Below are 12,990 nucleotides of genomic sequence, written 5' to 3'. Positions count from 1 at the left end.
AAGGAGACCTATTTAATTGGAGAGATAACTAATTGAGAATACCCAATATTTAAAATGTATATTCTTCTCATTACCCTATAAAGGATAGATTTCAAATCAAAATCCCAACAAGTATACAAAAAGCTATGTACAAGAATTTCACAGCACCATGATTCATCATAGTCCCAAATATCCATTAAAAGTAAAATGGATGCCCTGGCGGGGTGGCTCATTTGGCTGGAGCCTCGTCCCACACACTAAAAAGGCTGCAGGCTCTATTCCCTGTTGGAGCGTGTACAAGCCATTGATCAATGTTTCTCCCTCACACCTATTCTCTCTCTTTCTCCCTTCCTCCCTTCCCTCCTTTCTCTCTAAAATCAATAAATATATACTCAGGTGAGGTTTTAAAAAAAAAGTAAAATGGACAAATTTCAGTATATTCATAAAATGAATTATATATATAGTAATAAAAAACTACAATCACACACAATTCAACACAAATTACTTCCTAATTTTAGCACAATTTTTAATACACTGATGTTCAATAAATATCTGCTGAATTAATGAATTTATGGAAGGAGTGGGGAGGGAGAAGTAAAAAAGTAGGAAGACAAATTAGAAAGCAATTATAATAACCCAGGAAGATGATGTTGGGTTTATAATGATCACCAAAACTTACTATTTCTCTGTTTTACAAGAAATAATAAGACTATAAGAAACTTCTAAGAGACAAGAAATAAAGTAAGGCTCTATATGAAGACCCTGGTTCAAAATCAGGCTACAAAAACTCCATGTATACTCACCATTCTTCCGCTCACTGAGTGGAGGCAAATTGGGATTCCTGCCAGGGTGGAGGCTCAGGGTCAGCTCGGGCTGCAAGGAGAGTTCCTGCAGTTCGTTGGCAACAGCTTCACTCTGGGGACTGGGAGCAGCAGACAGGGACACGAGCACTGGTTCATCATCATTTTCGCCAGCCCCTCCTCCGTCCAGCCCATTCACAGCAATGACGGAAGGGGGCAGGCACACTACACTGGAGAAATCCACTTTGGCTTTCGTGATGGCAACCTGGAAATGAAAGGAGAAACAAAAAATTTAGATGTCACTGTGAAGAAACTATCCCACTGAGTATAGAATGAATAGTAATGTTTTTTTTTTTAGTATTTTTATTTATTTATCTTTAGAGGGAAAGGAGAGAGGGAGAGAAATATCAATGTATGGTTGCCTCTCATGCGTCCCCCGCTGGGAACTGGCCTGCAACCCAGGCACGTGCCCTGACTGGGAATTGAACCGAGATCCTCTGCTTCACAGGCCCGAGCTCAATCCACTGAGCTACACCAGCCAAGGCCTGAATACTAATATTTTAAATTATATTACTAGCAAGCTACTATTATTCTTAACAACTTTTTGTAAAGTAAGGTAGCATCATTTTTAAATTAACTATGTACACAGAGTGCCTAAGATTAAAAGTCTGATACTCCCCGACTGGTATAGCTCAGTGGATTGAGCACGGGCCTTCGAAGCAAAGGATTGTGGTTTGATTCCCAGTCAGGGCACATGCCTGGGTTGTGGGCCAAGTCACCAGTATGGGGCGCACAAGAGGCAACCCACACATTGATTTTCCTCTCCCTCTCTTCCTCCTTCTCTTCCCCTCTCTCTAAAAATAAGTAAATTTTTTTTAAATAATTGTTTTTTAAGGGTTTAAACAATTTTTAGGAATTAAGAACCAACAAATATACACTAAGAAAATTCAGAATCAAACCTTCAAAAAAATTTTTCCATTTTTCCCATGACTTACCACAGTTTAAGCCATGTCTGTGTGTATACTGGGAAAGAAACAATTCCTATACATGATTAACCCATCTGGCTCAGTATTCTTTGCCAGTGACCCTGAAGAGCATGTCTGCTTTCCTTAACAGCCTTTTAAAACTTAAAAGACTCAGCCTGGCTGGTGTGGTTCAGTGGACTAAGTGCCAGCATGCATGCCAAAGGGTCACTGGTTTGATTCCCAGTCAGGGCACATGCCTGGGTTATAGGCCAGGTCTCCAGTGGGGGTTGCATGATAGGCAACTACAGATTGATGTTTCTCTTCCTCTCTTTCTATCTCCCTTCACCTCTGTCTGAAAATAAATAAATAAAATCTTTTAAAAAATTAAATTGAACTTTAAAGATTCAACTTTATGATATTCAAGGATCCTCTGAGACCTAAACTCCTTAGAGACAGTAATCCTGAATACCCTTCCCTACCCTGATCAAATGTAACAACTCTTAGTAGGAGGACCGCATCAAAACTTCAGCCCTATGACCTGGGAGAAGTGGCTTCATATACAGTAAGGAGGTTTCCAATAAACAGTTGTTAATATTCAATGAAATATTATTCAGCCATAAAAAAGGAAGTAAATCCCATCCTGTGCGACTACATGGATGGACCTTGAGGTCATTATGCTAAGTAAAATAATTCTAATAGAGAAAGACAAATACTGTGTTATCTCACTTATATATGGAATCTAAAAACAAAAACACACCCTGCAAGAAATCCGAATTTAAAAAAAAAAAAAAAAAGAGCGAGAAAAAGATCAGATCTGTGGGTACCAGAGGTGGGGAGTAGGAAACTGGATGAAGGTGGTCAAAAGGTACAAGCTTCCACTTATAAGCTAAATAAGACCTAGGGATATAATGTACAACATGATGACCATAGTTAACCCTGCTGTGTGATATATCTGAATCCTATGAAGAAAGTAAGTCCCAAGAATTCTCATCCCACACACAAAAGAGTTTTTTTCTTTTTTGTATCTATAAGAGATGATGGATGCCAACTAACTGTGATAATCATTTCACAATACATGTATGTTGTCATTATGCTGTATGCCTTCAACTTACACAATACTGTTTGTTAATTATATTTCAATAAATCTGGGGGGAGGGAGTTATTATTCAATCATGGATTATATAAGTTCATTACTCTCATTAAAAAACTGAGAAATTTAGGACTTCCGCCAAGATGGAGGCGTAGGTGGAAGCACTATACCTTCTCACACAACCAAGTTTAAAAACAACAAAGTTTTAGCAACAAAAACGCAGCCAGACCACAGAAAATTGAACTACACGGAAGTCTGACACCAATGAACCCTTCAGCCAAACCGGTAAGAGGGGCAGAGCCAGCAGCAGAGCAGGGTCAGGCAGGAAAGATCCACCAAACTGACCTGGGCGCACCACCCAGGTGCGCCAGCAGCCGTGGGCGGATCCCAGGTGTGGAGAAGCAGGCAGACCCACTGAGGGCGGACCACAGTCACACATTTGCCCGCAGATAAACCAGTGAAAGAGCTAGCGGTGGTGAGACGGACCTTGCAGTCCCCAGGGGCAGAAAGCGGCAGAGAGAACCACCATTGTCCCTCTCTGACCCTTCCCCCACATACAGCGTGGCAAACCAGCGACCTGGGTGGCCCCGCCCTGGTGAACAATTAAGGCTCCGCTCCTCATACCTAACAGGCACGAACAGATCAAAACATGGCTCAAGAACAACTCAGAGCCCCACAGCCAATAAATCTAAGCGAGGAAGAAAAAGACAAACTTTTGGATACCCAGTTCAAAACAATGGCGATCAGGATGCTCACAGAACTGGTTGATTTTAGTCACAAATTAGAGGAACATATGAAGGCTAAACTAATTGAAATGAAGGGAAATTCACAGAAAACCAATAGTAATGGAAAGGAAACTGGGACTCAAATCAAAGGACTGGACCAGAAGGAGGAAAAAAATGACCTAACAGGAAAATATGAAGAAAAAAAAATTCAAAAAAATGAGGAGAGGCTTAGGAACCTCCAGCACATCTTTAAAGGTTCCAACATCTGAATTATAGGGGTAACAGAAGGGGAAGAGGAACAGCCATGAGTGGAAAACTTATTTGAACAAATAATAAAGGAGAACTTCTCCAATCTGGCAAAGGAAATAGACTTCCAGGTAATCCAGGAAGCTCAGAGAGTCCCAAAGAAGTTGGACCCAAGAAGGAACACACCAAGGCACATCATCATTACATTAGCCAAAATTAAAATGAAGGAGAGAATCCTAGAAGCAGCAAGAGAGAAGAGGACAGTCACCTACAAAGGAGTTCCCATCAGACTGTCAGCAGATTTCTCAAAAGAGACCTTACAGGCAAGAAGGGGCTGGAAAGAAGTATTCCAAGTCATGAAATCCAAACACCTACATCCAAGATTGCTCTATCTAGCAAAGCTTTCATTTAGAATGGAAAGGCAGATAAAGTGCTTCTCAGATAAGATCAAATTCAAGAAGTTCATCATCACCAAGCCCTTATTATATGAAATGTTAAAGGGACCTATCTAAGAAAAAGAAGATAAAACAGATGAACAGTGAAAGGACAGCAAACTCACAGTTATTAAGAACCACACCTGAAACAAAAGCAAACTAAGAGGACAGCTAAATCAGGAGCAGAACCATAGAAATGAAGATCACATGGAGGGTTAGCAACAGGGGAGTAGGAGAAGGAGAAGGGGGGAGAAGGTACAGAAAATAAGTAGCATATGGTAGGTAGAAAATAGATGGGGGGAGGGCAAGTAAAGTATGGGAAATATAGAATCGAAAGAACTTGAGACACGCGGTCATAAACTAAAGGGGGGGAATGGTGGGGGAGGGGTGTACAGGGTGGAGGGGAATGAAGGGGGAAATAGAACAACTGTAATGGCATTATTAATAAAATATATTTTTAAAAACTGAGAAATTTAACTGAGATACTAAAAACTGAAGAAAGACCCTGAGGATACTGTTTGCACATTAACTGGCATGAAATAAATGTTTGAACATAGACAGAAGCAAATGAAAGATACATAAAAATAATCTGGGACACAAAACAGGAAAATTTTGAGAAAAATCTTAATGATATAGGAAGACTTCATGAAAGATGGAGAAACACACCCTGGCAAGGTGGCTCAACTGGTTGGGGCATTGACCCATGCACAAAGATTGCAGGTTCGTTTCCCAGTCGGGGCACATAGTTAGGTTAAGGGTTCAATCTCCAGTCAGGATGTGTACAAGAGGCAGCTGATCTATGTTTCTCTCCCATGTCAAGATATCTCTCTCCCCCCCTTCCTCTGTCTGTAAACTCAATAAACATAACCTCAGGTGAGGATTAAAAAAAAAAGATACAGAAACACTTAGAATGTTTGAAAAAGTCAAGGAAAGCAATCAGCAAACCTCACTCCATTTAAGTACTCTAGTTAAACTGTTGGGCTATAACCATAATTTCATATAAAAAGTTCTTAACCAAACAGCAAAACCCCATTATTTCAGACTTCGTTAATGTCTGTGCTACTACAACTTAGTCTAAGTAAAACTGTGTGCTAGTGAAGGGGGTTGTCAAATGAAAGAGTACCAGCAATTTCAGTGTTTACCAGATAAAGAAAAAAATACTGCCTCACAATTCATTCCTTTTTTTTCCTTAACATCAATGTGTGGTTGCCTCTCACATGGCCCCCACTGGGGAGCCGGTCCACAACCCAGGCATGTGCCCTGACTGGGAATCAAACCACGACCCTTTGATTCACAGCCCACGCTCAATCCACTGAGCTACACCAGCCAGGGCACAATTCACTCTTTACATGATAAGAAAAGAGACTTATCATTCCATGTTAATCTGTAAGTGAATATTTGATCTGTAAGTGAATACAACAATGTGAACCTACTTACCATTACAGAGCTGCATACCTTAAAATGACTGAGATGGTAAATTTAATGTTGTATTTTTTTTACCACAAAAATTAAAAAATGGTCTAGGGAGATCTTTTTTTTTAAGATTTTTAATTTATTTATCTTTAGAGGAGAAGAAAAGGAGAGAGGGAGAGAAATATCAATGTATGGGTGCCTCTCATGCGTCCCCTGCTGGGAACTGGCCTGCAAGCCAGACATGTGCCCTGACTGGGAATCGAACTGCGATCCTTTGGTTCACAGGCCCATTCTCAATCCACTGAGCTACACCAGCCAGGGCTTCTTATTATTTTTTTTTTAAATAAGATACTTCCATAGAGAAATTGAGGTACTTCTACTTTGTTCCACAAAACAAAGATTTGGTGAAGCAAAAAGGAAGGTTTCCTGTATCTTGACCTTAGAAAATGAGCCAAACAAAAGTCAAGTGCAAGCACTAATGAAAGAGAAAATATTTAGCATAAAATACATACACTAAAAAGATTTTTCTAGCAAGCACACTACATTCTATTGATTTTTAAATAACCCACAGGACAAAGTCCCAGTAAACTGATAATCTAGAGATAAGCTCCAAAGATGTGAGGTATAGCCATCATATATTAAGTCTCTTCTACCAATTCCTAAAATTTTTTTTTATCTATGAGAAATTTTTTTACATTCCAGAACTTTATTTTTTTAAATTGATTATGCTGTTACAATTGTTCTATTCCCCTCCCCCCTGCCCCCCCATCCCCACCATTACCCCCCTTTAGTTTATGTCCATGTGTCTCAAGTCCTTTAGATTCTATATTTCCCATGCTATTCTTGCCCCCCCATCTATTTTCTATCTACTGTCTATGCTACTTATTTTCTGAACCTTCTCCCCCCATCTCCTCCTCCCACTCCCCTGTTGCTAACCCTCCTTGAGATCTTCATTTCTATGTTTCCACTCCTGATCTAGCTGTCCTTTTAGTTTGCTTTCCTTTTAGGTGTGGTTGTTAATAACTGTGAGTTTGTTGTCTTTTCACTGTTCATGTTTTTTTTAACTTCTTTTTCTTAGATAAGTCCCTTTAACATTTCATATAATAAGGGCTTGGTGATGATGAACTCCTTGAATTTGATCTTATCTGAGAAGCACCTTATCTGTCCTTCCATTCTAAATGAAAGTTTTGCTGGATGGAGCAATCTTGGTTGTAGGTCTTTAGATTTCATAACTTGGAATATTTCTTTCCAGCCCCTTCTTGCCTGTAAGGTCTCTTTTGAGAAATCTGCTGACAGTCTGATGGGGACTCCTTTGTAGGTGATTGTCCCCTTCTCTCTTGCTGCTTCTAGGATTCTCTCCTTCATTTTAATTTTGGCTAATGTAATTATGATGTGCCTTGGTGTGTTTCTTCTTGAGTCCAACTTTTTTTGGTACTCTCTGAGCTTCTTGGATTTCTTGGAAGTCTATTTCCTTTGCCAGATTGGGGAAATTTTCTTTTTATTATTTGTTCAAATAAGTTTTCCACTGGTGGCTGTGCCTTTCCCCCTTCTGGTACCCCTATAATTTGGATATTGGAGCGTTTAAAGATGTCCTGGAGGTTCCTAAGACTCTCCTCATTTCTTTGAATTCTTGCTCCTTGACTCTTTTCTGTTTGACCATTATTTGCTTTCTTCTGGTCCACTCCATTGATTTGAGTCCCAGTTTTCTTTTCATTGCTATTGGTGTCCTGTGCAATTCCATTCATTTCCATTAGTTTAGCTTTCATATGTTTCTCTAATTTGTGGCTATAATCAACCAGATCCATGAGGATCCTGATGACCAGTGTTTTAAATTGTGCGTCTGAGAGTTTTGCTATTTCTTCGTCACTTAGATTTATCTCTGGGGCTTTGAGGTCTTCTTGCGACATTTTTGGTCTGTTCTGGCCCTTTAAGTGAGAGAAGCGGCGCCTTGGACTCCCAGGTCGCTGGGTTGTGACACTGTATGTGGAGGTGTGGTCAGAGCAGGGAAATGGCGGCGCCCTGTACTGCCGCTTGCTGCGGGTACGCCGGGCCGGTCCAACCGCCCACTCCCTCGCCTGTTCGCTCGCGCGCAAATAGGTGACCGCAGTCAACACGCAGCACCGCCTCCCCACTGTCTCCTCTGCAGTCGCTCACCTGATGGGTTGCTCGGTAGCTCACTAGGTCCAATCCTGCGTTTGGAACCTGTGCGTCTGGGTTCGCGCGTCTGGATTCCGCGCCTGGGTCCGTCCGACCGAGTCCTCCTGTGCAATCCCACTTCACCAGACGCCAGTTTCGCCCCTTACCGGTCGGGCTGAAGAATTTGTTGTTAACGGACTTCCGAAAAGTTCAATTTTCCGTGTTCTGGTTGTGTTTTCTGATGCTAATATTTAGTTGTCCCTAAACTTGGTTGTGTGAGAAGGCACGGCACATCCACCTATACCTCCATCTTGGCGGAAGTCCTCCAATTCCTAAAATTTTAATTACTGTAAAACTTTCATGAACAAGAAAACCTAAGAGTAATATTTACCTCAGCATCTATGTATCACATTCTTTAGAGAAATTAAGTTACATCTCAAACAAAATACTTTCTGAAATGTCTCAAAGGAAAAGAAAATAACAGGAAGAAAAAATCTGCATAATGATTTAGTGTTATAAATTTATAATTCTACTGAATCAAGATCAAACTTTCCTTTTTCATCATAGGATCACCAGGCCAATTTCTTGGCTGCTGATTCACATATGATAAGTAGCAGCCAGAACAAAAGCAACAAAGGGGCAGACCATCTCCCACAACCCATCTGCTTCCCTCTCTGGCTGGCCTGATTCCACCTCATCTGTTCTCCACCCCAAATCCCTTTTGGGGCTGTAAGCCCTCTGCTGGTGCTGAGCATATATGTAACTAGAAGCAACAACACAAAACATGTTAAAGAAATGGAAGAGCTCAGACTGACAGCTGATAAGTCTAAAAAAAAGTATATACTAGCAAGATTCTTTATTATGACCTGTGAAAAAGTTCCTTGCAAGCAAATTATATTATTCCTGTGAAAAAAAAATTATGTATAAAAATAGTTGCTAATCAATTAACAAACTTATGTTTTAGCTGGACAAATTTTTACCTTTATATTTCCCAGTCTATCATAAACACAGTAAATAAACCAAAATATTTAAAACTCTTCCTGTCTAAGCAGATATATATATAAAAATCAGACACAAAGAAATTTGAAAACAAGTATTTTTTGAGAGTTAACTCTATATGTACTAGGTAATGTACATATACATTACCTACCTCAATCCACTGAGCTACACCAGCCAGGGCAAGGCAGAGGTATTGATATAAGGGAATAATAAATCGCTATCAAATCTGACTGTTGATAACTCAGGAAGTCCCAGTCTCAGATTGCCTACTTTAGGTCTTAGAACATCCCTCTGATTCCTAAAATTATCATATACAGATGAGTATTTAATTTCAGATCAGTACTTTCTACTCACACTATTTTAGATGCTCAATAAAGTTGTAACTTTATAATGCTGAGAAGCAACCAGCTGTCCCCAGACTTAAAGACACAAGTAAGCTCAAGGGCTTATATAAAAGGACATGAACTTAACAGCTGGAAGCAGCAGAAATAAATAAAAACAGAAGAAGAGATATGTATTTTATCCCCAGGCTCAACAACTTCTATTGATTACCTCTATGCCTTCCTGACAAGCCCATGCCAGATACCCATAACTTAGAACAGCAATTTTCAACGTTTTTCATCTCATGGTACACATAAACTAATCATTAAAATTCTGCAAGATACCAAAAACACAAAGGTACTGCAAAGTTAAATAACTTGAAAGTGGGTAATCATACTTCAGAATCCATGCCCCTAGTTACTCTGTCAGAATTTGACAAGAAGCAGCTAGCCATACAAAGGAAACAGCATGTGTAAGTTCAAGGGCCATGAGGTGGGAATGAGCTTGGCACCTTCAAGGAACAGAGCCAGAGAGCAGAGCAGGATGGGAGAATCATATTCTATGAAAAACTGAATGCCACTGGGCAGTTTTAAGCAGTGGAGTAATACAATCTGACGTATGTTTTTAAAAGATACTTTGGCAGCTGTGGAGAGAACAGATTGTAGGGGAACTTGTTCACCTTGGTCTTCAACGTGACTTTGAGTTTGGTATAACTTACCATTTTGCTTTGCCCCTAGTAACAACTGCAATAGTGTTTTGGGGGAAGTTATGATGTATGACCTATAACTCAATACATCATGAGTTTCATAATATGACCTTAAGCAATTCACTATGAATAAAAATTGTTACTATCTTAAAGGGTCTTATGAGAAGTTACTATAAAAAGTACAAAGAGTTTAACTACAAAGTGGTATTTTGCTGCAAATATTTTAACAGAAATTTGACAATTTGCCTTAACCTCCAACCCCCCCCCCAAGAAAAAGTTGCTTGAAATGTAAAACACTATTTTGGCAAAATGACTCTGTTACTACATTCTTTGAACTATATAGTCATAGCCACAAACACTACACCTTTGTGCTTTCCTGATTCCTAATTCCTCTTCTACCGTGTTCAAATGCGTTCCAATTTTTTAACGTGGAATTCTATCTTTTGGAGATTTTATTCTCTAAAAGAAAGGATGATGGATATTTAGAAATCCACATGAGCCCTGGTCAGACAGTTCAGTTGGTTAGAGCATCACCCTAATTCACCAAAAACTGTAGGTTCAATCCCTGGTCACATACAGTAATCAACCCATGAATGTAGCTACAATTAAGCAGAACAATGAATTGACATTTCTCTCTCTCAAATCAATAAATAAAAAAAGAAGTTAACATGCTATATATAAAAAACCTAGATAAATTTTTTTTTTAAGATTTTATTCACTTATTTTTAGGGAGAGGGGAAGAGAGAGAGAGAAACATCAATGTATGGTTGCCTCTCACACATCCCCTCCTGGGGAACCTCCCCAGCAACCCAGGCGTGTGCCCTGACTGGGAATCAAACTGGCAACTCTTTGGTTCCAGTCCAGCACTCAATCCACTGAGCAACACCAGCCAGGGCAAAAACCTATTAAATTTAAATGTGATCTAAACATATTTTGTGTATTCACCTACAAAATTATGTAATCTGTCATGAGATGATTTTCAAATTCTTCTGTCACTTCCACTCTTTCTTACACCAAAACCTTACACTTCAATAAGCCAGGACAACCTGAAATGTTGACAAGCCACAGTATAGAAAATCTGCCATAGCGATCCTGTTCAGGTATGAACAATATGAAAACTTTTGAATACTAACTCTGGAATGAAAAACTTGTTGAGACAAACCTCACCGAGGATGCAGTCAGGGGAAAGGAAAGGCATTTACAGTCCTGTGCTTTGTTTCTATACTACAATGAAGCGTTTGAAGAGAAGCCCTATAGTCCAGTGGCAGAGCCTCATATCCTATCCTTAGGTTTCCCAATGAGTTCTCTTCCCATAGCTTAAAATCAGCTTCCTTTTTATAAAAGGAGTCATGTATATTTTCCTAAATTCTTTTTTTTAATCCTCACCCAAGAACATTATTTCACTGCTTTCAGAGAGAGAGAGAGAGGAAGGAAATGAGAGAAACATCAATGTAGGAGAGAAACATCGATTGGTTACATCTCCTACACACCTCAACCGGGGACTGAACCCGCAACCTAAGTATGTGCCCTGACTGGGAATCAAACCCACAACCTTTCAGTTATGGAATGATGCTCCAATCAACTGAACCACACCAGCCAGACCTTCCTAAATTCTTGATCAAATATTTTAAAACACTGGGAATGAAATTATTTTGCCATAAAAACAGAAGAAATCCAGAAACTGTTGTAATTTTGCAGAACATCCCAATACAGCAACCCACACTCAGAGAAAATGTACTTTTAAGACTAGTATGTCTATGGTCTAGCAGAAGAGGCCAGGCACCCACTGATGCTACGAGACCTTCAGGGGAAGGTATACACACGACAGCACTGTAGCTTTAGAGATGAAACAACAGGTATATCACCAGCACACTTATCAATTATTCTTCTGATTACACTTTAATTTAAAAAGCTAACTCATTAGTTAAACCAATCTACTCTGCAAGATCAGTTACTATGCAAAACCACTGGCTCTTCACACTACCTTCGTAGTATACAATAGAGTCTGTTTTAAAATGTATTTTCAGTTTTTTATTGTCATTAAAGGTGTCAATCAACATAGAACCTCTGGAAACGTAATGAATCTCAGCAACTTAAATAAAAACAGCTTCTAAGCCATGGCCTCTGTAGCTCAGTTGGTTGGATCATCAATTCCTGGTCAGGGCACATGGCATAGGTCATAATTTCAGTCCCTGGTCAGGGTGCATGAGAGAGGCAACCAATCAATGTTTCTCCCCCCCCTCCCCAAAATCAACAAGCATGTCTTCAAGTGAAGATTAGAAAAAAAAAAAAAACCCAGCTTCTAAGTCATGGCTCATTCTTCCCTTTTGACAGCCTCTTATTTCAAATAGTATTAGTTCCAGCTAATTATTATTTCTAAAAAAAGGAGCTGAGAATTTCTGATGAAATAAAATGTAAAAGAGATTAGTAAATACAAATATAACTTTAACTTTTTTTACAATTACATCTAAAGCTCTAAAATAAAAACAGAAGAGAGAGTTAAGGCAAAGAAATCCATTTCCCAAACAAGGCAAATAACACAACAAAGTGTTCTCCAAAGCACTGCAGGAGTTTCCACATTACAGCTACATTTAAGAGCAATTATTGTAGAATTTTAAAAATGCTAAGCCACACAGCAGCAGCACTCAGCAGTCAGTGCAATGCACTTTGAAGGCATCTATGTAAGCAACAAGCATGGTATGGATAGCATGAAAAGAAACACCTCAAACTAATATAATTTTATCTATTAATTATACCTCAATTTATAAAAAACTGATCTAGGGCAAAGCCTAATTTGAAAACTCAATCTAAAATATAAAACCTCAGTTGACTTCCGCCAAGATGGAGGCATTGGTGGATGTGCCGTGCCTTCTCACACAACCAAGTTTAGAGACAACTAAATATTAGCAACAGAAAACACAGCCAGAACACGGAAAATTGAACTTTTCGGAAGTCCCTTAACAACAAATTCTTCAGCCTGACCAGTAAGGGGTGAAACCAGTGGCTGGTGAAGCGGGGTGGCACAGGAGGAATTGGTCAGACGGACTCAGGTGCGGAATCCAGACGCGTGGAATCCAGGCGCAGGGTTGGACCTAGTGAGCGACCCAGCGAGCGACCAGGCGAGTGACCGCGGGGGAGGGAAGCGGTGCTGCGTGTTGACTGTGGTTGCGCATTTG

General features: G+C 39.7%; 1 protein-coding gene across 1 annotated transcript in view; it reads right to left on the bottom strand.

Moving 5' to 3' along the window:
* MRTFA (myocardin related transcription factor A) overlaps positions 1–12,990 on the bottom strand; it is a 145,079-nt gene that overhangs the window by 122,359 nt on the left and 9,730 nt on the right. The window contains exon 2 of the mRNA XM_037160648.2: positions 783–1,044. Within this exon, the coding sequence (XP_037016543.2) occupies positions 783–1,044 (262 nt within the window). The remainder of the gene's footprint in view (positions 1–782; positions 1,045–12,990) is intronic.

Source organism: Artibeus jamaicensis, unplaced genomic scaffold (genome assembly GCF_021234435.1).
Source record: "Artibeus jamaicensis isolate MK-2021 breed Jamaican fruit bat unplaced genomic scaffold, CSHL_Jam_final contig_233, whole genome shotgun sequence".
NCBI classification, from domain to species: domain Eukaryota; kingdom Metazoa; phylum Chordata; class Mammalia; order Chiroptera; family Phyllostomidae; genus Artibeus; species Artibeus jamaicensis.
This window is presented reverse-complemented; position numbering and strand designations above follow the sequence as displayed.